At 36.6% G+C, this 26,197-nt stretch overlaps 1 protein-coding gene across 7 annotated transcripts in view; it reads left to right on the top strand.

Annotated features, from left to right (window-relative positions):
- The window catches only part of SCEL (sciellin), a 302,338-nt gene that overhangs the window by 255,656 nt on the left and 20,485 nt on the right, over positions 1 to 26,197 (top strand). For 4 of the 7 annotated variants that reach the window (XM_035726888.1, XM_035726890.1, XM_027591403.1 and 1 more), the window contains 12 exons: positions 1,445 to 1,489; positions 2,465 to 2,524; positions 2,825 to 2,884; positions 6,957 to 7,016; positions 9,184 to 9,243; positions 13,395 to 13,454; positions 14,113 to 14,172; positions 15,061 to 15,120; positions 17,406 to 17,468; positions 21,449 to 21,508; positions 21,652 to 21,711; positions 21,854 to 21,910. In XM_035726888.1, coding sequence (XP_035582781.1) covers positions 1,445 to 1,489; positions 2,465 to 2,524; positions 2,825 to 2,884; positions 6,957 to 7,016; positions 9,184 to 9,243; positions 13,395 to 13,454; positions 14,113 to 14,172; positions 15,061 to 15,120; positions 17,406 to 17,468; positions 21,449 to 21,508; positions 21,652 to 21,711; positions 21,854 to 21,910 — 705 coding nt within the window. The remainder of the gene's footprint in view (positions 1 to 1,444; positions 1,490 to 2,464; positions 2,525 to 2,824; positions 2,885 to 6,956; positions 7,017 to 9,183; positions 9,244 to 13,394; positions 13,455 to 14,112; positions 14,173 to 15,060; positions 15,121 to 17,405; positions 17,469 to 21,448; positions 21,509 to 21,651; positions 21,712 to 21,853; positions 21,911 to 26,197) is intronic. The other 3 variants (XM_035726889.1, XM_035726891.1, XM_035726893.1) reach the window with 3 other exon arrangements.

Genomic DNA, 26,197 nt, shown 5'->3' with positions numbered 1-26,197 from the left:
ATTTAACGTGTTTTTGGGTCTCTAAGCCATTATGGCAGTGCATTGTGCCAGGCATCTTCAAAGCACATAAATGACTCAGCAACTATACCTGTCTAGCTGGAGCCAAAGTCTTGATGTCTCTAAAAGCATTTTAAAAATAAGCATAACAAGCATTTATGAAATGAAAGTTTTAGTAGACTGGGAACTGTTTCCTATAATGGGCAAAATTAATTGAGAGTTTATGACTTGCCAGACATAATGCTACACACTTTATACTCACTAGCTTATTGATTCTTTTCTCAGATGGGTACAATTAGTATTCTTGTTGGACAGATGGAAAAGTTGAGGCGGCAAGAGGTTCAGTAACTCACCCAGAGTCACCAGATAATAAATGGTGAATCCTGGGTTGGGATCCATGTATCCCTGACCTGAGACACTGAATACGTAACTACTGAGCGACATGGCCTCATGGCCTCCTGGTCAGTTCCAGGGATGATGCAAAAGAAAGAGAAACATTGAGACGGTGTGGAAAATGTGTGATTCTAGAGCAGAAAGAAGGGAAAACCATGATTGGTGATCTAAAAACTGAACTAGGAAGGCAAGAGAAATGGGGGCAAAGGGATGGCAGAAATGTTGAAGAGAGACAATGCTGTGAGGAGCAAACAGGAACCACAAACCCACTGAGGCTGCCTTTTTGGGGAAGAGACCCACACTCTGGTGACACTAAGGGATATTCTGGAACCCAGGGGTTTAGCCTAAACAGGTTGCTCCATGGGAAGCAGCCAGAAAGTTGCAGTTCTCAAATACAGACACAAGATCACAAATTTAAAGTGGTTAGAATGAGGTAGGATCACAATTTAAGAAAGCAGCCAGACTTACTGATGAACAGGTGTTTTCCTATAGCTACTTTGTGCAGGTACATTGCATAAAGATAGAATCTACAATTAGTCAATGTACCTATATTTGTTGATTCAATTAAAAACCTATATTAAATATTTACTGTTTAAAGATTACGGTATTAAAGACTGAAGAGGATCCAATGTAAAACACAGTTCTAAATTTTAAGTGGTGTGTGTGTGTGTGTGTGTGTGTGTGTGTGTGTGTGTGTGTGTGTGTGTGTGTGTGTGAAGGAGAGAGATGTAGGAGTAGGGACATTAACATGAGACAAGTATGTAGTTGCTATATTACAGAATATAGTAGTGTTAGTGCCATAAAGGAGATGGAAAAAAACAAAATGCAGAAATGTTTCCAAAAATGTAGAGGACTCTATTCCGTTGAAGGACTGGGAACTATGTGTTGGAGAAAGAGGCTTTTGAAGAGAGCCTTGGAGGATAAGCAAGATTTTGGTGGCATGTGTTATATTCCAGGGAACTCAGAAACAATGGTTTAAGGTGGACCTGCCCTTTGACTCAGGGCAGGCTTTTAATGATGTGAGATTTTTTGTTTTGTTTTTTTCTTCCAAAAGTGAAGAATTGGATAATCTCATCAAAATGAACAAAAGCTTGAATAGGTAAGATTTGAAAACATCCATTTTTTTGCTTTATTATTGAGTTGCACATTGTGACTTCTTATGTCTTTTTAGTATTTGAGCATGAGGACCCACATACTGGGTGAGTTAAAAATAGCTTACAGGTCTTGAATAAAAAGCTTGCAGGAATCATCATCATTTCATCAGTGCTATAAATGGTTATTACAACCTAAAGATACTAATATTAAAGTATCTTTGATTTTCACACTCTATTTAGTAAGGCAGTTATATAAATAACCACAGTTCTCTTCCTGAAATATTAACATATTAGTATGTGGACAGAGTTGTTTGGTCACTGAATGCTTTCAGTTTTACACTTTACAAAAGCCACTTACTATCTTAGTTAACCTTACCTCCTTAATTTTAATCATTTATAATTGCACAATTTAAAGATTATAGTAATTGAGGTCTGTGTTGGAAGTGTGTGCGGTTTTTGCTATCTCTTTGTTACTTTGCCTGCTAACATAATAAATGTGTAGGGACCAGAGAGACAGAGAAACAAGGCAAATATCAAATGAGCTCATTGCTCTGAGCATCCAGAAGTATGGTGTTCATACCCCGTTCTGACAAAGTGATCATATGATTGACTATCAACAACTCATTTAAATGTACTGCTTTTCAGTTTCTTCATCTATAAAGACAGAAGGTCAACATTGGCTCACATTAAAAACAAAACACTCTGTGAAATCCATACAATGCATCATGGACTTATTGGTTGTGTGTAGATCCCCAGTTTGTATTTTCTATCTTATTTTCTCTGAGGTCAGCTGCAATTTAAATTTTGAGTTTATGAAAATACCTATTTGGAATAAAGCAATTTCAAGAATTGTCGCTCATCTTTTCCACCCAGTTTCTATTTCCTCTCTATCTATAGAAATATAAACTGGTCTATATTTCTATAGAGTTAAGTATGTATTATTACCACTGATGAGGTTTTTTTGTTCAATGCATTTAAAGAAATCAAGGTCTTGATGGTCTCTTCAGAGCAAATCCTAAGGCAGAGCAAACAGAGAAAAGGTAAGTGCATCTGTCCCTAACCTGAAAATCCGATCTCCCAGATTGCTTGCTTTATTCTTTCAGACGTTCGCTGGAAGGGGGTTGTATCCTCTGGCATGGAAATGTACTAGCAGATGGAGAAGTGCTCTCAGAATTGTACATTTAGCTCAGATATAATTGCCCGGAAGGATTTCTGCTCTTCCATTCAATAAGAGTAAATGAGCAATTCATGAAGAATGTTTATTATATCTGACCTCTCAAGATACCACACAATTTTATTTCAATATGTAGCCTTTTATTTGAATTTCTTTGTGTTTACAGAGCCAAAAGCCTTGAAAATCTCATTTTTATGAATACTCGGACAGAAAAAGACGGCAAAGGGTAAGATTTGACTATTACAGTCCTCTTTGATTGAGTCCTAGACTATATGCCATTTCCAGTGTGTGACCTCCTGCTCAGGACAAGGGGCAGGCAGGCTGGTGGAATAAGCCTTGGATGGGGGGTTGGGGTGGAGGTCAGGAAATAAGTGGATATCTTGGTGCTGGCTCTGCCACCCACATCAACCTGGATGACCTTGGGCAAGTCACTTAACCTCTGCAGACTGCTGTTTCCTCATCCCATAAAATGAAGAGCATGACCTAGATGATCTCCAGGTTCCCTTTTGTATTTAAATATGAAGGAACTCTAGCTGGCTGTTACAAGTAGTGGACAATAGCCTGGTTTATGAACTAAATATATTTACTCTAAGACATTTTGATGCTGGGAGCATAGTTTCTCCCCCCTGAAGTCTTTATAATGCTCTGAGGCACTTTTCAGTTAGAATCTTGGTTGAGTCACTTCATATGTATATCTCACATATATTTGTAAGTATCTCAGGGTCAAGAGTAATGCCTTTACTTATTTTATATCATAAGAAGGGTTAGTGAATGATTAGTAACTGAACTGATAACATTAAAGATGTTGATTTATAGTTCTAGACTGATACTGAAATCCTAGAAAATTGACTACATGACTGATATTATTTTTTATATGGAAAGAAATCAAATTCTTGACAGTTTTATTAAAGAAAATCCCAGAAAAGGGATGCCTGGGTAGCTCAGTTGGTTAAGCGTCTGCCTTCGGCTCAGGTCATGATCTCAGGATCCTGGGATCAAGCCCCGACGCAGACTCCTTGTGCAGCAGGGAGCCTGCTTCTCCCTCTGCCTGCCACTCCCCCTGCTTGTGCTCTCTCTCTCTCTGACAAATAAATAAATAAAATCTTAAAAAAAAGAAAGAAAATCCCAGAATGGTCAAGAATGACAAAGGGTAAGGATTTCGGAGATCACTACTATTTTTCCCCCAGATTGGCTGTTTACCTTGTACTTGGTTAGTCATCAGATTTGCCTTTGTAATGTGATAATTATTTCTATTGTCTTATCTTTTAAAGCCATTCATCTGTGCCATTCTGTGCCCAGAATGGTATTCTAGCTTTCCAAGTCAGTCTTGGCAGATGCATTCTCAACTGTCTCTGATGTAGAACACTTAAAGTCTATGTGATAATAATGTGAAAATAATTGGCAATAATAGTTTCACAGATACTGAATCCTTATTAACAATATATTATTATAAATGTCAATGTGCAAGTATTATTACAGGTAAAAGCTTTTCTTCTCATGGAGAACAGATGAAGTGGGAAAACTGTCAGTTCTCTGTGAGTGGTTATATGAGCTTTATAGGAAAAGTTGAGATTTCAGATATTTAAAAAATGAAATTGGGAAGAGTCCACCAAAGTGGTAAAAAATAGAAAAATTAGGATGAACTTCTCAAGTAAACCATTTCTGGGCTGGTAAGGAGGAGAAAAGACATGTGATTTGTAATGTGGGATAATTTGATAGCAACTGGCTTTCTGATGCAGGAATGACTGAACTCACTGGTGTGGTTGAATCAGTCCATAGTGCCTTGTCCTTCTTCCAGCCCTCCCTCTCTGCCTTCTTTCTTATATTGAAAGAAACTAAAATGTTAATAGTCTTATCACAGTAGAATCAGAGACAGATGAAAATGACAAAGGGCAACACCTGGACAATTGGGGGATTTAGAGGGATTAACTTTGATGTTCCCTAATAGCTTTAAATGATCTGCATGGAAAAGGTTTATTGTTTGTAGTCAGTTTATATAAAGAACTGGAGCCATCGTAGAGTTATTTCTACTTTTCCAAGGGTAATTCAGAACCTTGAACTTTTTGCTAAAAATAACATGTCTAAATCTCCAAAGGGTTGAGGCACCTGGGTGGCTCAGTTGGTTGAGCATCTGCCTTCGGCCCAGGTCATGATCTCAGGGTCCTGGGATGGAGCCCCGCGTCAGGCTCCCTGCTCAACGGGGAGTCTGCTTCTCCCTCTCCCTCTGTGCTCTCTCTCTCTCACTCTCACTCTCTCTCAAGTAAATAAATAAAATCTTTAAAAAAAAATTTCCGAAGGGTTTAGATTTAAAATGTTGACCATCTGATTTCTACACCCTATATGAATGATTTTCATGTTTAAAGAAGGCAGTATATCAACAAATATATTAAAGTTAGCTTCCCACCAACCATCCCTGAAAGGACAAAGAAAGCACAAACTGAGACCTGAAGGGAACTTTTATTTTTAAAATGGTTTAATGATAAAGAAAATGTGGTGTGTATTTATACACACACACACACACACACACACACACACACACACACAGACACACACAGGAATATTACTTAGCCATAAAAAATGAGATCTTGCCATTTGTGACAACATCGATGGACCTAGAGGGAGTTATGCTGAGTGAAATAAATCAGACAGAGAAAGACAAATACCATATGATTTCACTTATATATGAAACCTAAAAAAAAACAAAAACAAAGAAAAAGCAGAAATAGGCACATAAATACAGAGAACCAACTGATGGTTGCCAGAGGGGAGTGTGGTGTAGGGATGGACAAAATGGGTGAAGGAAAGCGGAGATACAGGCTTCTAGTTACGGAATGAGTAAGTCACGAGGATAAAAGGTACAGGATAGGGAATATAGTCAATGGTATTAAAATTAAAATAGCACTATATGGTGACAGATGGTAGCTACACTTGTAGTGAACATCGTATCATGTATAGAGTTGTTGAATCACTGTGTTGTACACCTGCAACTAATGTGAACATGTGTGTCAACTCTATTTCAAAGATTTTATTAATCTATTTGACAGAAAGAGAGTGCACAAGCAAGGGGACTGGCAGGCAGAGGGAGAGGGAGAAACAGGCTCCCCGTTCAGCGGGTAGCCTGTTGTGGGGCTCGATCCCAGAACCCTGGGATCATGACCTGAGCTAAAGGCAGATGCTTAACTGACAGCCACCCAGGCACCCCTCAACTCTATTTCAATTAAAAACATTAAATTTACTGGGGCGCCTGGGTGTCTTAGTTGGTTGAGTGTGGGACTCTTGGTTTCAGCTCATGTCATGATCTCAGGGTCATGGGATGGAGCCCCACATTGGGCTCCATGCTCAGCAAGGAGTCTGCTTGAGATTCTCTCCCTTTCCCTCTGCCCCTCCTCCCCACTTGCACACTTTCTCACTTGAGTGCTCTCTCTCTAAAATAAATAAATAAATCTTAAAATAAAACCGTTATATTTACTTTAAAAATAAAAAAATAAGGGATGCCTGAGTGGCTTAGTTGGTTAAGCATCTGCCTTCAGCTCAGGTCATGATCCCAGGGTCCTGGGATCAAGCCCCACGTCATGCTCCCTGCTCAGTGGGGAGTCTGCTTCTCACTCTCCCTCTGCCTGCCTCTCTCTCTTTCTCTGTCAAATAAATAAATAAAATCTTTACCAAAAAAAAAATAAATAAATAAAAGTAAAAAAAACAAAGGGTTTGCACTAACTTGGCCTCAATCCATGGGTCAGGCTCTTTGACCATTAGGTCTTTTGAGAATATGAAGGATAAAATATTAAAGTAAAAAAGGACCTTAAGATAGCATAGTCTAATTCTCTTAAAGTGAGGAAACTTGGTGCAGAGAAGTGAAAGAACATTGTCACAAACCCCATTAAAATCAGAACTAAGATTTGAATCCAGATCTCCTTATACTGATACTGGGCTCTGGTGCTATGATGCATAGTTATAAAAGTAACCTGAAGATTATAACATTGTATAAACTGTCAACATAACAACTCAGTTCTAAATAGCAGGAATGTTTATTATTTTATTAAAAATTATTCCATTAAAGTGATTTAATCACAATGGAGTAATGACTGGGATCTTAATATTAGAATAGTTGGCATATCTCTTCAGCATTTTGCATAAGAAGAGTCACTTGTATTAAACATTTTTAAAGACTTCTGAGGCTTTAGGTACTGGTAACATCTTTCTCTTGTGCTGAGAAGTCTGCTGTTGCCATAAGAGGTTGAATTACTCTCTCTCCTCTCTTTCTGTTGCTCTGCTGTCCTCCCTGCTCCAATGTTATGAAGAAACCAAGGCCTTGGAAGTCTTATTAAAGTTAATCAAAGGACTGACAAAAATGAGAAAGGGTAAGAGAAAGTCCTACCTTGCTGCGGCTCTCTTTTTTCAAGTTAGTTTTTCACACCTTGTTAGAAATGGGAGTGTTATGCTTTCCTTGGTCACAGATGAACTGTTGCACTTTATAGGCCTATCAGAGAGTAAGCAAAGGAATATGATGAATGCTGTTTCCATAGGACCACATGTTTGAGTTACATTGAAGTAAGTGCAGGAAATCTGCTACATAAGATCTTATTCTGTATTTTCTTAAACAATTAAAACATGAGCCAAGTCTTATATTTAAACTAAGAAATATAGATGACAAAATTGCAAAGTGAGAGGTATGTTGGGAAGTTCTTCTAAACGGATTTAAACCAAGTACTGCTGGGGAAATTAACAGAGCTCAGTTGAAGATAATTACATCCAAGTTTTTCTGGCCATTTGGCCCGGAAACATCTGATATTCTTTCAGGGACATTCTTGTTTATACAAATTTCAGAGAAAACTGAATGTAACCTAAGTAACACAAGGTTTTCATGTTTTTTTTTTCCAAAGAAGCCAAGATCTCGAAACGGTTATCAAAGTGAATGCCAGGGCAGATAAAACTAGGAGAGGGTGGGAACTGTTTTGATGTTTCTGAATCTTGGTTTTTTCTACCAAATTTCACTGTGTGATATTCTCAGTGACATCGAGGGGATCACATCTTTGAGTTTCCCTTCTGTCTTCTGTGTCTGATTCCTACCACCCTGATTTTCACTTCGTAGGCTCTACAACAGATTCTATAAATTTACATTTGGCTAATATAAAATCCCAGAGATTAACTATGTTATTCGTAGTTAATTATAATAAATTATATATAATATATATAATAAATTATATATAAATAAATAATAGTTAAATATAATAAAATTAATATAATTCCTGTACAATAATTTTCTCCAAAAGCTTTTAATTAATCATCAATAATACGGAATGTCTATTTATATATAATACTGTGGGAATACTTTGGAACAGATCTAAACTTTTTTTAAAGAGGTGAAGACCTTGATAATCTTATCAAAGCAAAGCCCAAAGGAAGTGAAAACACCACTGGGTAAGAATTATTAGTGTCTTTAAGTCTGATTTCTGTAAGTAACAATCAATAAGATAAAATGATTTGGCATTTTAACTTCATAACCATATTTTATTAGCATGGAGATAGATAATAACAGTGGGCCACATGACCTTCCCTTCTTATTCCTAATAAAATCACTTATTTTTTGAAGAACTGCCCTAGCATTTGATAGTAAGTTGCCTTTTATCCCAGATGAGTTTCTTTGTATCTAAAGAATGCATGGTCTTGACAACATTTTCAAGGTGGATCTCTAAAATAACAAAGTTACTGGGGTGCCTGGGTGGCTCAGTGGTTAAGCATCTGCCTTAATGATCCCCAGGGTCCTGGGATTGAGCCCCACATCGGGCTCCCTGCCCTGTGGGAGGCTTGCTTCTCCCTCTCCCACTCCCCCTGCTTGTGTTCCTGCTTTTGCTATCTCTCTCTGTCAAATAAATAAATACAAAATGTTTTTTAAAAAAATAAAATAACAAAGATAGCCAAAAGTGAAGCTTGACTAAAACTCTTGTGAATCAGCTTCTCTAAGGATGTTGGCCTCAGAAAGCAGCCCAAGGGAGGGCTGGGCAGGTGTATCCACTGGGAGTAAGGAAATTCCGCCACTCTTTCTCCCCTTCAGGGCTCTGTCAACGTGGCGGGGGCATGAAGTCATGATACTTCTGCCAACCTCACAGTATTCTCTTTTCTGGGTTCAGGTTATCCCCTTTAATACTACTCAGTGCATTTTAATGAGGGTGACATGACCCCCCCAAGAAATGAATCAATTTTCCTACCATGTAAGGTATTTTTTTCTTGCTCTTTGTAATTTATCATAATCTAATTATATTTTTAAAAAGCTTGGGTTAAGGAAATGGTTGACTTTATATGAAGACATATTCTTCTTTTAAAAATATGATTATTATTATTATTGACATTGTTCTTATGATTTAAAAAGAGAATAGGCAATTATATCTGATTTGTTGAGTAGAAATTTATATTCTGTCTGGATCCAGTACAGAACTTTATCTGACTCACATTACTTCTCCAATCATTGTTCACTTGATTAGTGTTTTACTTAATAACATTCATTAAAACTCACTTTTTTATTCAAAGCAAACAAGACCTCAATGGATTTGTTAAAGTGAATCCTGAAACAAATAAAAGTATCAAGAGGTAAGACATTTAAAGCTTCCCCCCTTCCCTTTGGCTTTCATAAGCATATTGGAATCCTGAGTGTTTGTATTCAGGAGAGTAAATTGAAATTCAAACCCAGTTGTCTTTTCCCCAAACATATCATATTAAGCAGTTTTATACAAGTGATACCCAGAAGTGATCTTTTACATTTTATTTTTGGGTGAAGTTTACTATCAGGTAGATTTTGAGAAATTAAATGGGAAATTGATTTTCTCTACTGAGTTAAATGATTTCTGTGTGTGTGTGTGTGTGTGTGTGTGTGTGTGTGTGTATAAGTGTATATATGTAAGCAGTGTGTGTTTTTATTATTGTATTTGTGTATATATAAATAGTGTGTATGTATAAGGGTTTGGGTATAAGAGTATGTACGTGTACTGATCAGGGTTTTCCAGAAAAACTGAAACAATAGGATATGTATGATGTATGTGTATATATATATATATATATATATAAAGAGAGAGAGAGAGAAATTTATTGTAAGGACTTGGCTCATGCTCTTACAGAAGCTGAGAAGTCCCAAGATTTGTAGTTTGCAAGCTGGACACCTAGGAGAGCCAGTGATGCAGTTCCTGTCTAAATCCAAATGCCTAAGGATCAGGAGAGCTGATGGTTTAACTTCCAACACCAGAAGAAGATGTCTTAGATCAAGCAGTCAGGCAGGCAAACTCCCTTCAAACTTAGCCTTTTTGCTCTATTCCAATCCTCAACTGATTTGTTGTGGCCCACTATGTTTGGGAGGACCATCTACTTTACCCAGTCTATAGATTTAAATGTTAATCTCACCCCGAAACACCCTCCCAGACAAACCCAGAGCAAGGTTTGACCAAATGTAGGCACCCTGTGGCCCAGTCAAGTTAACATATGAAATTAACCATCAAAATGTGTGTGTGTGTATATATATATATATAGTGTATGTGTGTATTATACACAATATAAATATATTTAAGTGTATGTATGTGGATGTATAAGTAGTATATGTGTATATAGTGGATGTGTTCATGTGTGAATGATGTGTGCATGTCTAGTGTATTTGTGTGTAACATATGTATGTCTATATAGTATAGTGTATGTTTAAAGATGAGCTTAACAAAGTATACTTCATTAAAAGAGTTCTACTACCCATGAACTGTCAAGTAAATCTGGAAAGCTTATGTCCTCCTGCTTTTTATTTTTTAAAAAGCAGATGGAATATATTTGAAACTGAGCTTGTTGGTATGTTGCTGCAAACAGCGCACCAAATAATTCCATGTGGTTTCCTTTGAATTTCTTTTCATTCAGTTAACTCAGTACATGATATTATTAGTGGATTCTAAAATGTGTCACTGATGCCTATAGGCCCAGTCAGCAGAGCAAGGGCTCAGCTAGCTGAAAAGCTGGTGTGTACACAGTCAGGCTGTCCTGTTCTCAGCAGCATGACATGGTCAGAGGCTCAGCGACCCAGGGAGTTGAGTTAGAGACTCCCAACAGACTGAGCAGAAAGCGTGGATTTCCTTGGCTACTTGGGTGGTCCTGGAAGGTAACCGGAACAGGAAGTTCAAATTCTGTGTTCAAATTTTGGCTTGGTCACTTGCTAGCTGTGTCCTCATGCTTCAACTTACTCATCCACAAAATAGGGATCATAACACTCATGCCTGGCACAGAGTAGGTATCAGTAATTGTTAACAATAATAAAGATTTAGGTGAATTATAATCTGTTAATGATTTACATACTGTTCAAATATTTAATTTACTTTGATTCTTCAAGAAAAACCCATGTTTTCCTTTCTAATTTTTATTTAAAAGAGTAGTTTAAATCATCACCTATTGTTTTTCATATGTTGGTGTGTTTCTGTGTGCACGTCTATGTGTGTATATGTGTATACACGCAAATAAATGTTTTATGTGTGTGTGCCTGTGTTTGTATGAGTGTGTATATGTATAGGTGTGCCTTTCTGTGTATGTCAGTGTACATGCATATGGGTGTGCATGTTTTTGCAAATGTCCTGTGTGTGATGGCATAAAAGTGCACACATGCTTACATGTGCATAAATATATGTATATCTGTATGCTTTTGTATGTATATGAGTTCATATGTACATGGATGTCTATGTGTGTGCATCTGCGTCCATGTATTTGGGAGTATGCACTGTGTGTGTGTGTGTGTGTATGTGTGTGTGGGTGCACACGCACGCTTCATGAGACCTTTTAGGGACAGTAGTTGTCTTTTTCTTTCACTACATGTAATTAAGTTTTGTTGATCTTTTAAAAGCAAAACCAAATCATCCTCCCTCTCTTATTAAAAAATTACAGTGTTTTTCCATTTCAGGTAGATTACAATTCTAACCCTCAGGAATGGTCTCTTACTTGTTCAATACAGTCCAGCCAAATTAATCTTTTTTTCTATTCCTGGCTCATTCTTACTTTATGAGTTCTGCATATGCTATTCCCACTTTGGGACTGGCTTTACCCCCATCTTGTCATTTCTGACCATTGACTGTAATTGTCACCACCCCCTCCTCCAACCCCAGCACCACAGGCACCAGGCACTCCTTTTCTTCAGAGCATGTATTGTTATCTGGAATTGTGACATTCATTTATATGTTTGATGGTATGTTGCCTGCCTCTTTCCAAGTTAGGATAGAAGCCTCATGAGGGCAAAGCCTATGTCTATATTATTCACAGGTTTCCATAACTACTTGTGGATTGAAAGAATGAATGAATACTGAGGATATATATACTATGAGGCATTAATTGACAGTTTAGCTCAAAATACTATTTTAAATGACTACATTAATTAGCATACTCCACTTTATTGATTTTATTTACTTTGAGATTTAAATAACCTTCCACTTATATATTCTTAATATGTTTAAAGAGATCAAGTTCTTGGCAATATAATCAAAGTGAACTCCAGAATCAACAAAAGTATTACAAGGGAGGGGTTACAATGCTTACTGTTGTGTTATTTTTTTTTAAGTACTCAAATCTGGAAACAGAATTCTGGGAATTTTTTTCTTAGACTCTGGCATTCAAATCTCACATACTTCATTTAGGCAAAAATTAACAAGAGGTAAAAAAACATCAACAAGGGGTATTCTGGGATAGAATACTTGCCTCTGTTGGGTTAATTGTTTCATTTTGCATGGAAAAGGTCTGCATTTTTTAATTGCTGCTTTTAGCCTGGGTATACACATTCTCAGACATGTGGATACAAGTAAAAACTTGGGTCAACATCTGGTTGCTTCCAAATATCTGTATCTTTGATGTTGTATAGATACAACCTCAGAGACTTTGTGATACGATCTTAGTAGGACCACAGGGCATGGAGAAACAGAGTGTACCTTTTGTAGATGTCCTTTACCCATGTGGCATCCTCTGTAGATCAGAGGGGCATTGGCTTGTGCTGTGTGTGTGGAAAACACATAGAAACAATATGAAAAACAAAATTCCATTAAGATCAGAAACAGAATATATTCAAGGGCAACAAGAAAATACTGACATGTTTTTAGTGACTACATGGAGTTTTTTATTATAGTAAATATAGCTTACATTTCGGAACTCTATAGATTTTAATCTTGCTATTGTTTGTTGCCAACACAACTAGTCCAAATTTGTAGTTTGAACACATAAGTACCAGACACAGATACTAGGTTGTATAACATGGACCTCAACAAATTGGTATCTTATTCTTAATCCGGTGTTGTGAATAGAAAACCTGCTAATGAATGTCAATTTTACAAAATATGGATTCTCCAAAGTTGATTTTAAATTCCCACAGCATGTTGGAGGTTGATATTAAGAGAGGATATGCTTTCTGGAATGTTCCATGATATGCGTATATCGACTATTACAAAATGTTCAGTGCACCTAGCAAAGGTTTAGAGCATAGCATTAAATGAATCATAATCGAGACAGAGTCCCAGTACAGTGTTTGCAACTGACCTAAAGGCTCTAAGATTAAAATACTGTCTCATTGAGTCTCAGAGATGTATAAATCCCTACATACTTCTGCATCATCACTTTTAACAATCTTCCATTCTTTGGCATAATCTCAGTAAGTGTTTATCCTGTTTCTGAGTTTTAATAAATAACTTTATTCATTTGGTATTAATCTATCATTAACCTCATCATTTTTCTTCAATGTTTTAAAGGGGCCAGAGCCTTGACAATCTCATTAAAGTGACTCCTGAAGTAAACAGAAGTAACGCAAGGTGAAGATTATGTCTTATCTTTCTTCCTTCCCTGCCTGCATCAATTTGTGACCCTCATCAGAAAAGCTGTGTGGAAAAAATCTTTGGGTTGGAATCAGAAAGTCTGAAATCCATTACTTCCCATTACTTGCCTTTGAGCAAGTCCCTAGAACACTCTGAGCTGAGGCTTCTTTAGTTATAAAATGAGGATCATTTATAACTGTCTGGTCTACCTTTGTCACTTGGTTGTTGTAAGGATCAAGTGAAATAATGGATATAAAATGGATATATAAAATCCCTTTAAAGCAAGAAGGTACTATAAATGGAAATTATTAACAAAATACAGTTTAGTAACAGCTACAGTGTTAGATGGAATACTTGTTGGGGGGCAGGTGAAAGTTTTTGGCAAATCATTACATAGTTGCTAATTGATTTTTTGAAAAACTCAATATTGCCCTAAAGTTATGGTTTTACTTTGAGGTTAAATAGGAATCTGAGCCATATATTGATGATTTGTATGGAGGTCAAAATTTGTACTTTAAAAATTAAGGACAAAGACTGGTATGATTTTTCTCAAAACTTAATAGTAAAATTCATCTTGAGCACATATATCTTTTAAATAAATACTTAGTTGATTTAATTCCATTTTTACTTATCATTTTTGTTTTTTGTTTTTAAGTTCCAAAGATCTTGATAACCTCATCAAAGTGGTTCCAAGAACAGGAAAAAGCATGCAAGGGTAAGATTTAATAAGCTTCTGGTTTTTTTGTTTCATACATGCCAATGCTTAAAAATATAATTAAATTAACATTTCAGCAGATTGACAACTCAATAATAGTTCAAGAAAAGTCATGTGACCTCCATGACCTCATATCTAAAATGCTGAAGATTTTGGTCAACTAATTCTTAATGTAATGGAGATAACCTTTGATTAATTAGATGCACAGTTGATTTCCAAGAATGGACAAGACACATTATGTTCATTGATTTGTTTATTCTTCTTAAGCAGAGGATGGCACAGGAGTGGGGAAAGAGAACTAGATGGGAGACCATAGATGTGGGCCTAGGCCTTAGCTCTGCCCTCACTAACCGCAGAATGTGATTGGCCACTTCCCCTTTTTGGGCTTCTTTCCTTGTCCTCACAGTAAGGAAAGTGGACCAGGTGCTGTCTAGTCACTTCAGTGCTAATGCAATTACTAAGTGCCAATACGATGGTTGGTATCATGGAAAGAGTCAAGTGCTCTTGAGTTAGAGTACTTTGCTTTCACATAATCTTTCTGTTTCAGTTTTTCCCTTTGAGAAAATGGGATGGTAATACTTCCCATATTGAATAATTGATGTGAGGATTCACTTATATAAATCATGTAAATCACTTGAACAGTGCCTGGCACATCATCAATTTTCTAAAACCGGTGGTTATTGTTTATTATTTCTATGCAGCAGTATGTAGGTCCAAAAATATATATTCACAACACTGGAAAATTCCAATCGTTTGAGATGATCTCTATATTCATAAATATTTTATAACAAAATATTTTTATAACAAAAAATGTTTCTTGGTTTTAATATTTGCAACCACATGATGTAAATCAACCACTGATCTGATCATTTCTTCCATGTTTTAAAGTGGCCAAAGTCTTGACAGCCTCATCAAAGTGTCTCCTGAAACAAACAGAACTAACCAAAGGTGAGGTTCATGAAACTCTTCTATTTAACTTTAAAAAAAAAAATGTAATTCACTGTTCTACCATTGAGAAAACCAGTGATGGGACCCAAAACCAACAGCTTCGTGTCATAAACCTAATGTTCAAGTCCTTGCTCAGGGCTCTCGGGCTGTGGGCTTTAATGGAGGATAAAGAATTTCTTAAAATATCTCTTATCAGTCTGGGGTTTGTGTTCCATGCTTGGGATTTCAACATAATTCTATTTCAGCATAATAGTTCAACATAATAGCATGCAATAATTTACATGAAAGGATACGTACATGATAAAATTAGTTTACAAGTTAATTCTAAAGATTCCTTAAGTGATACAAACCTTTCTGGCCTTTTTTCCCTTCAGGATATATAACATAGTGCCCAATAATAATGTATATTAAATTAGGCAACTTGTTTAGGCCTTTGGGGTTAGTGCTGGTATGAGAGCCCATTGCGTGGTAATAGAAATGTCTCTTTAGAGCTATGATTGCCTATTTGGGTGTTTAGAATAAAAACAATTTATGTAAACCAAAAGTCTTCCTTGTTCTGATTTAGCCTTGCATGAAGTGCAATTCTGAAGTGATTTAATTAATACCTTAGAGTAGCCTCAATATTACACATTCACGTTATGTATATTACCTGTATACCTTGGAATCAGGAAATACTCTGTTTTTTGAAAGTCCCAGGTTTTGTTGTTTTGTTTGCTTGCTTTTGTTTTTGTTATTTTTTGGAGGGGAGAGAAGCAAGGAATACCTGGAAATGATAAACAATTTTATATTTTTCTCTTGTTTGTTACAACCTCCTAAAACATCCTAAATGCTACTTCTACTACAAAATGTGATATGGAGAATAAGAAGCTTAAGAGCAATTTAAACTTGAGGTTGTCTTGAAAGAAACAAGAATAAAACTAAATTAAATTCTCATATATACATAATTGTATAAGATATGAATTCATAGCCACCTGCTTTTACATAGGGCTAAAAAGAATTCAAGTAATGATGAAGTTTTTTTTTTAAAGATTTTATTTATTTATTTGTCAGAGAGAGAGAGAGAGAGTGAGCAAGCACAAGCAGGGGGAGCAGCAAGCAGAGGGAGAAGTAGGCTCTCCACTGAGCAGGAAACCCGATGCAGGGCTCGATCCCAGCACCCTGGGATCATGACCTAAGCTAAAGGCAGATGCTTAACTGATTGAGCCACCTAGGCATCCCTGATGAAGTTATGTCAGCAATAATTTCTTAATGTAATATTAAAGTTGAAAAAATGTACAGATTATTATTGATTTTAATTTATTTTACCAACTGTTGCAACTTGCATCATTTTTTAGGATCCAAACACATTCCCTCAGCAAACACAAGGTAGATTTATCAAGATTATTGAAGACTCCTGAGCAAGTCTCCAATTTCTGCCAAAAAATAAGACTAATCATTTAGCTAAGGGCATTCTGAAAGGGGACATGAGAAAAATGAGAACAAATTGATTTGTTGATGTGTAGTGATGCTGGATAGACTTTTCTTTTTTCATTGTTTCAATTTATTTCATTACAATATTGAAGCAAATTCTGTATAATTACTACTTGAGAAATCCATTTTGATACAATCATAGCGTAACTAGGTCATTACTGTAAATTTATAGTTAATAAATCATTAGTTCATAAAACTGAATAAAACAAAGAATATTGACTTTCTACTCCTTCACGAACCCAAGGATTAGTTTTTAAATGACTCGAGAAAATTGGTGACATAGCATTCTTATACTTGACCATAATATTTTCGCATGACATTGAATATATTTCTGTCTTCTTGAGTAGTTAAGACTCATTATACCTGGGGGTCAAAGGTCAAGAAAAGCATGAGAGAGTGACTCCAAGGTACCTCTCTCAGGATTACTGTGATGATGGTGGAAAGCATGGTGCAGATATAAGGGATTACTGTGAACACAGAGGGAGGATGATAGTGGGAAGGGGCGTGAGGGTTGGGGTCCAGTTGCTATGGTTCCAAACCTGGTTCATCCTCTGTTATTTCTTCCTACCTGCCCCCAAAGAGAGGCTTAACCTCCATGAAGCTCTATTTCTTATTTGTAAGGGGACGATGGTAATATCTACCTCAGTAGGTTGTTTTGAGGATTTTTAAAAACTTTGTAAAGTAGAAACTTGGTAAACATTACTTTTTATCTAGGATCCCATTGTATGATCCACATGTGTCAAAAGAAAAAAATGTCAGTCATAAAATTTGCAGATTACCAGCTGAATTTGAACTTTTATTTTATTTCGTTTTAGCAGGAAAGAAGGTCTTGATGAACTTATTAATGTGGGCCCCAAAGCTGTCAAAAACATGGCTGGGTAAGAGAAAGATGTTATTTAGGTTCTGTTTCATTTTTTTCCTCTTTAAGTACAATACAAACATAAATGGTTTACAGTCATTCTGTGGGCAAACTGAATACAGGTCTTGAAAAGCCGTCACAATTTTTATATGTTCCTGGAAATAAATGTCTGTTTGTTACTAGCAAGAAAAAGCAATAGCTGGAGAAAATAATTTGGTAGTGACTTCACTTCTTTTGGCCTCAAGTAAAGCAATTGAAGGGAGTGATTGGGGTAGGAACATAGCTGGTCTATGTGCTATATTTGTTTTTTCTTTGTAGTATTGATGTTAATACCTTTTCTCTGGAACTGATGAAAATGTATTAATAATAGTTAATTTTTAAAAAGACCTAGAATGCTTTATTAGATTCATCATCAGCAGTACCATGTACTTCATTTTTAAAGAGTGTTCTCTGGTAGTCACTGGAAATTTTATGAGGTATATTATTTCTTAGATCTTTTGATGCTCCCAGCAAAGTTAGGGACCTAAAATTTGTTATTTCTTTAGGTAGTATCTGTAAGATGATAAAACTCACCTTTGCCTCTGGTTATACGAGGATTTTTATACTGTTACACACTACTCCCATTTATATGGGAATTATATATGTTATATATAAGGGATTATACACACACACACACACACACACACACACACATCTCTTAAGAATGTTCTCATGATTTCCCTTGAGTTTAGTTGGTACATATAAAAGTGCAAAATTATAGAGATGAAGGAAGGAACCTGAGAGAACTCCCAGACCAGTTAGTTTGAATAGTTTTGAAAACCACTGTTCCAGTCAAACCCATTCCATTTCCAGGAGAGGAAACAGACTCAGAAAGATTGAGTGATCTGACCAGGATCACAGAGAAAACTGGTGGAAGACTGGTAGTAGTTCTTGATCTGCTAGGCAGTGAATAATTATTGAGCACCTACTGGGTTTGAAACTTACAACCAGGTATCTTTAGTTGCACATTAGGTATAATTATAGGCCATGGACACCAAAAAGAGAATTCAGTAGACATAATTTTATTAACAGCAGGCAATTATCATAGATTAAAGCTAATTATGTACTGGGGGTACAGAGATGTTACTCCAAGAGAATAATAGGTTGTCAATTTAATATATTACATTTTGGAACGCTCATGTTCTGCTTGCTGAATATAGAATGCATTGGCAGGACATTGCATTTAAAAAGAAAAAGAGACATTGACTAGCTAATTTAATAAACATGACAGGCAATCAAGTTCATATTCATAGATTCCTAGGAGTAGAAGATGTTAGCGATAGGCAGATTCTTAGAAATGGTCCAGTCTCCTCATTTTACAGATGAGAATATTGAGGCCGGGGCAAAAATCTCATAGTCTCCTGTGACTTTTTCTAACTCCCAGACCAACTCCTGATCTTGAAATCACAGCACACGAACTTTGATCTTAAATGAAAGTTATCCTGATGTCGTCTTTGGAAAAATAGACTTTTAGGTCCTCTCTTCATTTTTAATAAGATTATTACTTTGTATGGTGATAGATGGTAACTACACTTATTGTGGTGAGCATTTCATAATGTATAGAATTGTCAAATCACTGTTGTATACCTGAAACTAATAGGTCAACTATATACTTCAATAAAAAAATTTAAAAAAATAAAAGTAGATGAAAGTTAATTAAGTACTTCCGGAAATAGTGGAGGCTTATAAAGCTAGGATTGTTGCTCTTGCCATGGGACAGCCAGGAAGTTTCCTTTACTGCTCCACAGGGTCCCTTGAAATGTGACCTCATAGATGACAATGGCACAAATGTGCAAATGACTGCAAAACTTTATAGCTCTTCAACTACATGGAGGTAATAATAGCTAAATATTCTAATACATCTCTTTCCTACATCCTTAAAGCAAGAACAAATGAAAGCAGTCACTTGATCAGGAAGAGTTACATTTTTCCTGGATAAAATTCAGATACAAGATTCCTGTGTGTGCAGGGATCCAGGGCCTAAAAAAAAGGTGTATAAATTTGTTATTTTCAATTCATTGAGATAAACTGCATGATGCTATCAGTCAAGGCAATTCAGAACTGATACCGAGATCCTTGTTTTGTTAAAAACACTGTGCTGTTTTTTTTAAGAATAGTGGTAGAATATAGCATACATTTCTATATTTTCTAAGCTAGGATTTCTCAAACTGTGGGTCAAAACCCATGAAAGGGTCTTGTAATTAATGTAGTGAGTGGCAATCAGTATTTTTCCCAATTAAATAAAATTAATTAGAGTGGAAAAGATGAGAGTTCTTATGTGGTAAAGGTATTATTTAATGAAATTTGTGTTTGCTTATGTATGTCTGTCTGAAAAGAGAGAATTGGGCTGTGATACAAAATGTATTTCTTAGTGGGTTTTAAGAAACAGCAATTTGAATATCACTGTTCTAGGCTGTTGGATAAATCCGATTTTCTGTGCTCATCAGAACAGTGAAAAATGCAAGTTCTCATGGTTGTGTGTGCAGCTTACTCTAATTGTGCTGGTACACAAATATTATATGTAGTTACACTAAGAAATATTGTGATTAATTTATACGTTAAAAGACTGGCCTTTGAGTTTATCTCCTCTACAAAGTTTTATTCTTTGTATTTTTCTTCTAATATGTAAAATTAACCTCACTTTAATTTAATTTAATTTAATTTTAATTCCAGCGTAGTTAACATACAGTGTTACATTAGTTTAAGGTGTATAATAACCTCACTTTAGAGATTATTGTCTTTTAGGCACAGTTGAGCTTTATAACAGATTTGCAATCAGTTCATGCAAGGAAATTATATTTTGGATAGCTGTCATATGTTAATCATTCCTTTAATAGTATTGGAGACATCAATGGATTATCTTTAATTGCAAATACTATTATTGGAGATAATTCAAAACAGTGAAAATTCAATTAGTGGCTTTCTGTCTACCATGAAAATCTGAGAATGATGATGGAAAGAAGGAACTGAGTGAAGCCAGAAGCTGGGAAGCACATTCTATGGAAATATTAGGGCTGGGGGAGGGAAATGCAGACCTTTTCTTAGAACTTTTTGGTGATGAAGCTCTAAATGGCTCCCCTTCAGTCCTTAATCTTGTTTCAATCTTTTTGACAGTTAAAATGTCTCTTACTTTTCTATAAGGAAAAAGAACTGCTGTTGGGGTGTAGGGAAGAAAGGCAGGTTGTTGTCCAAGATGGTAGTGAAAAGCAGGTGTTCTCAGTCTTGCAATTTCTTGCCATGACAGACTATTTTATTTCTCTGAATAAATATTAAAAAGGGGTTTAAAGGAACACTTTGAAGAATCATCATTCACTAGCCTTTAAAACAAGGTATTATACTGAGGCAGTGAATGGCAGCAAACTATGTGGGAAGAAATATTTTTGTGACTGAGAAAAGAAACTGGTGGGGCTTCCAATAGGAAGAGGACAGTCTTCAGAGTCTGTAAGTCATTTGACCATGAACAGCTGCGTTTAATTCAGCTTTTTATTTATTGTAAAGCAAAGAAAAGTCACCAATTTAATGGATTGCTGGAATTCTCCATGCCAAGCCTTAGGCTAAGTATAATTCCAATTTTAGAGCTTATTAAAAAAAATATCTTCAGTTGGTGAATATGATCTTAAAAATAACAAGGAAAAGGACATGAAAATCAGAGTATATCTCCATAATGTTAAAACACTGCAGAGTGCAAAGTTGTTAATCACCAGATGTTTGCTGTGAACGCCTGCCAGTGTGCCCCCGTGGATGTGCTCTGGCTTTGAAGTATGTTAAGTCAGAGCAGCTTCTCTTCTAATCCAGCAAAATTTGTCCCCCCTAAAGCTAGGAAACTTATTTCAAGGCTGTTCTGTGCCAAACCAGTATGTATAAGTGATAAGATAGCTAATCCTTTCTTCTAATTTCAACCAACTTGAACCTGCATTATCTCTAACACAAGCTGCTTTAATTTTTTTTTTTCACTTAAAGAAATCAAGATCTTGATAAGCTCATCAGAGTGAATCCTGAAACTCTCACCAACAACCAGAGGTAATAGAACTATATTCATTTTTGTGCTTTGGTCAGGGAGAATGTTTTGTCTTAGTATTATTTCAAGCAGATTTGTAACCTGAATCCACCTGCCAAAAGAACTTTATCATTAACCTGCTCTCCTTTTATTTTTCTATTTAAAGAAATCAGGATCTGGATAACCTCATCAAAGTGAATCCTGCAGTGACCAGAAGCAGTCAGAGGTAATCAGATAAAAGCAGTCATTTCATGTTTTCATCTGCCTGTCGCCCCTGGGTGGAGTGGATTTATAATGTTGCTTTATTGACCTAGCCCAACCAAAAACCTATCCCTAATCTGAACTTTTTTTTTTCCTCTTTCGAACAGTGAAGGCTTGGACAACCTTGTTAAAGTGAAATCTTCAGCTCTCAGAAACCCTGAGCGGTAAATGACTTTGCCTAACTATCTTGATGTGGTCTCAAGATTCTAGTTAGGAATTTTACATTTTACATCTAATCCTTACAACTACCCCATGCAAAATATATTCACACACCCTGTCTTATAGAAGAGGAAACTATAGCTCAAAGACATTCAATGACCTTATTAAGACAGAAAACCCATCCCGGATCTAAACTGAAGCCCTTCTGATGTCACTAAATTGAAGAAAAACAAAAAATCTGTGACTAAAACAGTTCAGATTCTCCTCTTCTTCCCACCCTTCATACTCCCCACAGTCTCTTCCCTTCCAAGGCTCCCTCCCACCCTGCAGCCAAAGGACTACAATTAGAAACATTTATTCTAGAAAATCATCACTAAAGTGACAGGGAGGGGAGAAAAGTAGTTGTTTCCTAGAGGTTTCCTAATAGCTGAAATGACAACAGACTTTTGCTGTCGACCCTGCCACTGAGAATTGTATGGAAATATCTTTAAGTAAAACCATTTCTTCATAGTGGTTTTGGTGGGGACAGATTTTTCTTTTCATTAGTAGCAGTATGAGGAGTTTCCCCACCACGTAGGAAGCGGTTAGGTTTACGAACCACATGCGGAATCACTGACAGTCGTTACTGTGGCCAACTCTTCCCTCCGTGGCTGATTCCACAAAATGTACTTCTGTCTCTGTCTCTGTCTCTCTCACACATACACATGCCCACGTGAGTGTGCACCCTCACACTTTCCTCTTTTTCTCACTTTCCCTTCCTTCCCTCCTTCTCTCTGGCAAATGTGCTTTGTTGACAGAAGATGGAAACTTTTCTGCCTTTTGGTTATTAGAAGACGCTAATTTTATAAAAAGGTAGTTTGTGTTTTGGCAACTTCTAAAACAATTTCTATAGAAAGAAGACATTTTCCTTATATGGATGAGATTCCTAAAAAAAGGAAATTTGAAAACATTGGCCATCATGTTTCTTTCAGATGGCAGCTTGATCCATGAATCTAAACCTAGGCAGTGTCTGATTGTTCTTTAGGGGTGACGCCAGATTTAATGATAATCAGCCAGGTTGTTCAAGAATTAGAGCAGAACAGACAAACAGGAAAGCTGCTTATTTGAAAAGAGTGACTTCATTCAATTGGTTCAGCCACCTGTAATATAATGTATCTACCCTGCTCACTTGATTTTAATGGGGGATAAGGAGGGGGCATTTTAAAGGATTTCCCAGAGGAATAACAGCCACAGGCTGTTTTACATTCAATTCAGTGTGACAGGAACACCGATTATTTAATAGTAGAACAGCAGTGAATCAGAATCCTTTTTATGTGACTTTGCTGACATTTCCAGCAGCTGTATATTTAATTCACAGTTAGAGGCAGAATAAACTTTGGTCATCGATCAGAATGTAAGCAGGTGTCCCTGAGCTCCTTCTAGGAACACAACAACCTGAACAAATGCAGATGTGCACAGAATTTTCATTTATTCAGGGAGAAACTGCATGGCTTTTAGCAGTGACAGTTTCACATTTTCACGAACCAACATAAAAGGAAGATGTTCAATTATCTGTAGCCCATAAACTGCTGTTCCCAATTGAAGATTGAAAAACAGCTAGTGCCACTTAGGCCTGTACAGTTAGAAAAGGCATCCTTCATCTGAAGTAGAAAAAATATTCTGAACTATTTACATTATTATACTTCCATAATTTTAAGGGCTTCCATTGGCTAAGACATACACCTCCAAGTTCTAGTATTCCAACAAGACAAGAGGTTCTTCCTATCTTCCTGATGCAGATTGCTCATATTTCTGCTCAAGAAAGAAAGCTGGGGGGGAGGGGTAACCTTGACTCTTTCCAGCGCTTCATTCCCCACATAATCAGTAGGTCATTTTGGAGGCTTCTATCTCAGGAACTAAGACGTTTCATCTTCCACTATACTACTGTAACTGGATTATAATTGTCTTCTTTTTTTTTAAGATTTTATTTATTTATTTGACAGAGAGAGACACAGCGAGAGAGGGAACACAAGCAGGGGGAGTGGGAGAGGGAGAAGCAGGCTTCCCGCGGAGCAGGGAGCCCAATACGGGGCTCGATCCCAGGACCCTGGGATCATGACCTGAGCCGAAGGCAGATGCTTAACCACTGAGCCACCCAGGCGCTCCTATAATTCTGTCTTCTAATTGCTCCCTCTGCGCCAGTCTTGCCTCCTGTTCTTCAGTCCATCGGTCACAGTATAGAGTGACCTTCCTAAAACACAAATCTGATCACATCATTCTGATCAAATCTTCCTGTGGCTTTCCATTGCCATTGGACAATGACCATACTCCTTAACGTGGTTTCCAAAGCCTACCTTATCCTGCCTCCACAGGCTTCTCCTCCCACCTCCCATGATGCTCCCCCCACAAGCAAACCCACCCATCTTTCATCTGTATTGCATTGATAACTTCTACTTATCCCTTAGGTCTCAAAATAGCTGTCTCTTACTTAGCTCTGGGAGGTCCCCTGGACCCACCACATCTGCATCAGGTGCTTCTTCTAGACATTCTCAAGCTCTCTGACCCTGTCCCATAGCATTTGTCTCATAGGGGGAATTATTATTTAATCATCTCTCCCCAACTGTAAGATTTTTGAGGGTAAGAACTGGGTCTGTCTTATTCACTTCTTTATTTACGATGCAGAACATAATGCCTGGCCCATATTAGGTGCTTAACAAATACTTTGTGAATCAAAGGCTAAAATCTCAAACTAATCAAGGACCTTTGATCATCCAGCTAGTAAAGCTTACTGCTTTCCAGCTCTAACATTCTGAGCCCCCAGGAGTGAAACCAGATTGAAGAAATCTGGTATCTTATGACAGGTCTGCTTGCTTAAGCCATGACTATCTCTTGCTTGTGACAGAATTTCAATCAACCATGGTGAATTAGAGCCACTAAAATCCTTGGTTACATCTTATATTTAAAATACCTACATTGTCCAATTTCTCTATGGACCTGTTAATTTATTTAATAGAAAATATTTAAGACTCTCTCACTGAAAGGAACCATAAAGATATACAAATCTGGGCCCATTTTGCCACGTCAGCAGAGCTGAAGAATTATACAGTTATCTCACTGTATTCTGTACTTTCAGAGAGCCAAATATTCCTTTTGAACTAAAGCTTAATGCCTAAGATTTAGTTCTTGGCACAAAAGAAGTGCCATAGTAAACTTTTTATGTGGAGGCTCTTAATTTTGCAAATGTGTTTGATACTCTACAAAAACAATTTAAGTAAGCTGTAGAGAGAGAAACATATTGCAGCTTTTAATAAATACCACCCACACCCTCATGAGAGAGGAAGAGCACTGGTGAGTGAGCTGTTAACTTTCTCTCATGCAGCACTTATCTTGAGAAAAGTTATATAATAGCAGACATAGTAATACCTATTTTTTTTCCTTAATCTGCTCTGTAAGGGAGTGTTATATTCCTTAATGGGACAGTAGAAAATAAATTACATTTATTGGCTTAAATTACATTTATTGACTTATTGGATAAATGGCTTATATTCAAAAGTTGTACTATGACTCTACATAACAGATGACTCATTCCCCCTTCCCCAAATTTTGAAATCTACATATAAAAAAGCATTTTTAGTTGCAAAGGTTAAAATTTCTTTTTAGCATTTCTCACTGTGTCCATGGAGAACTTTCCTTGGAGCTAATTCCAACTACTCATAAATATACACAGGTCTTCCTTCCACTGCAACTGCCATGGTAAGTGTTGGGAATCAAGCCTTTGCTCCAACCTGCTGCACGGAGCCGGGCTTCTAGAAAAATCTACATGTCACACTTTGGCTCACAGTGTTTCATTTTCCGCCACAGTGCAGAAGACATGATGTAATAGATGTGTTCTTAATAAAGAGTGAAAATTTATTTTTATATCCTTCAATTTGGGAAGTTTATGGGCAATCTGAACTTCTTTTATTGGATCTTCAGATCTAGCTGATGACGTCAATCAGGGTGAACAACCAAAGCAAATACACATTTTGTGCTCTTCATAATCTGGAACTTTTCATTTTGCTTTAAATATTAGTATAGATTATTCAGAATAAAATCATATAATCTACTCTATCAAACTTGATATGTGATGCTGTTTAATAAAAACACCAAAAATTCTAAAAAACCACTAATAATACGGCTTAGCCAATGATTCATAGTTCTATCACGTTGGGGGTAAGTTCCGTTGAAGGCATGTATAGGTTCCAGTTTTGAGTTACCTACTTGTAATTACTGGATTTGTTAGATTCGGGCTTCTCCTTCTTCCTCAGGCCAAA

Source organism: Zalophus californianus, chromosome 3 (assembly GCF_009762305.2).
Source record: "Zalophus californianus isolate mZalCal1 chromosome 3, mZalCal1.pri.v2, whole genome shotgun sequence".
NCBI classification, from domain to species: Eukaryota; Metazoa; Chordata; class Mammalia; order Carnivora; family Otariidae; genus Zalophus; species Zalophus californianus.
Note: the sequence above shows the minus strand (reverse complement) of the source record. Positions and strands in the feature narration are given on the sequence as shown.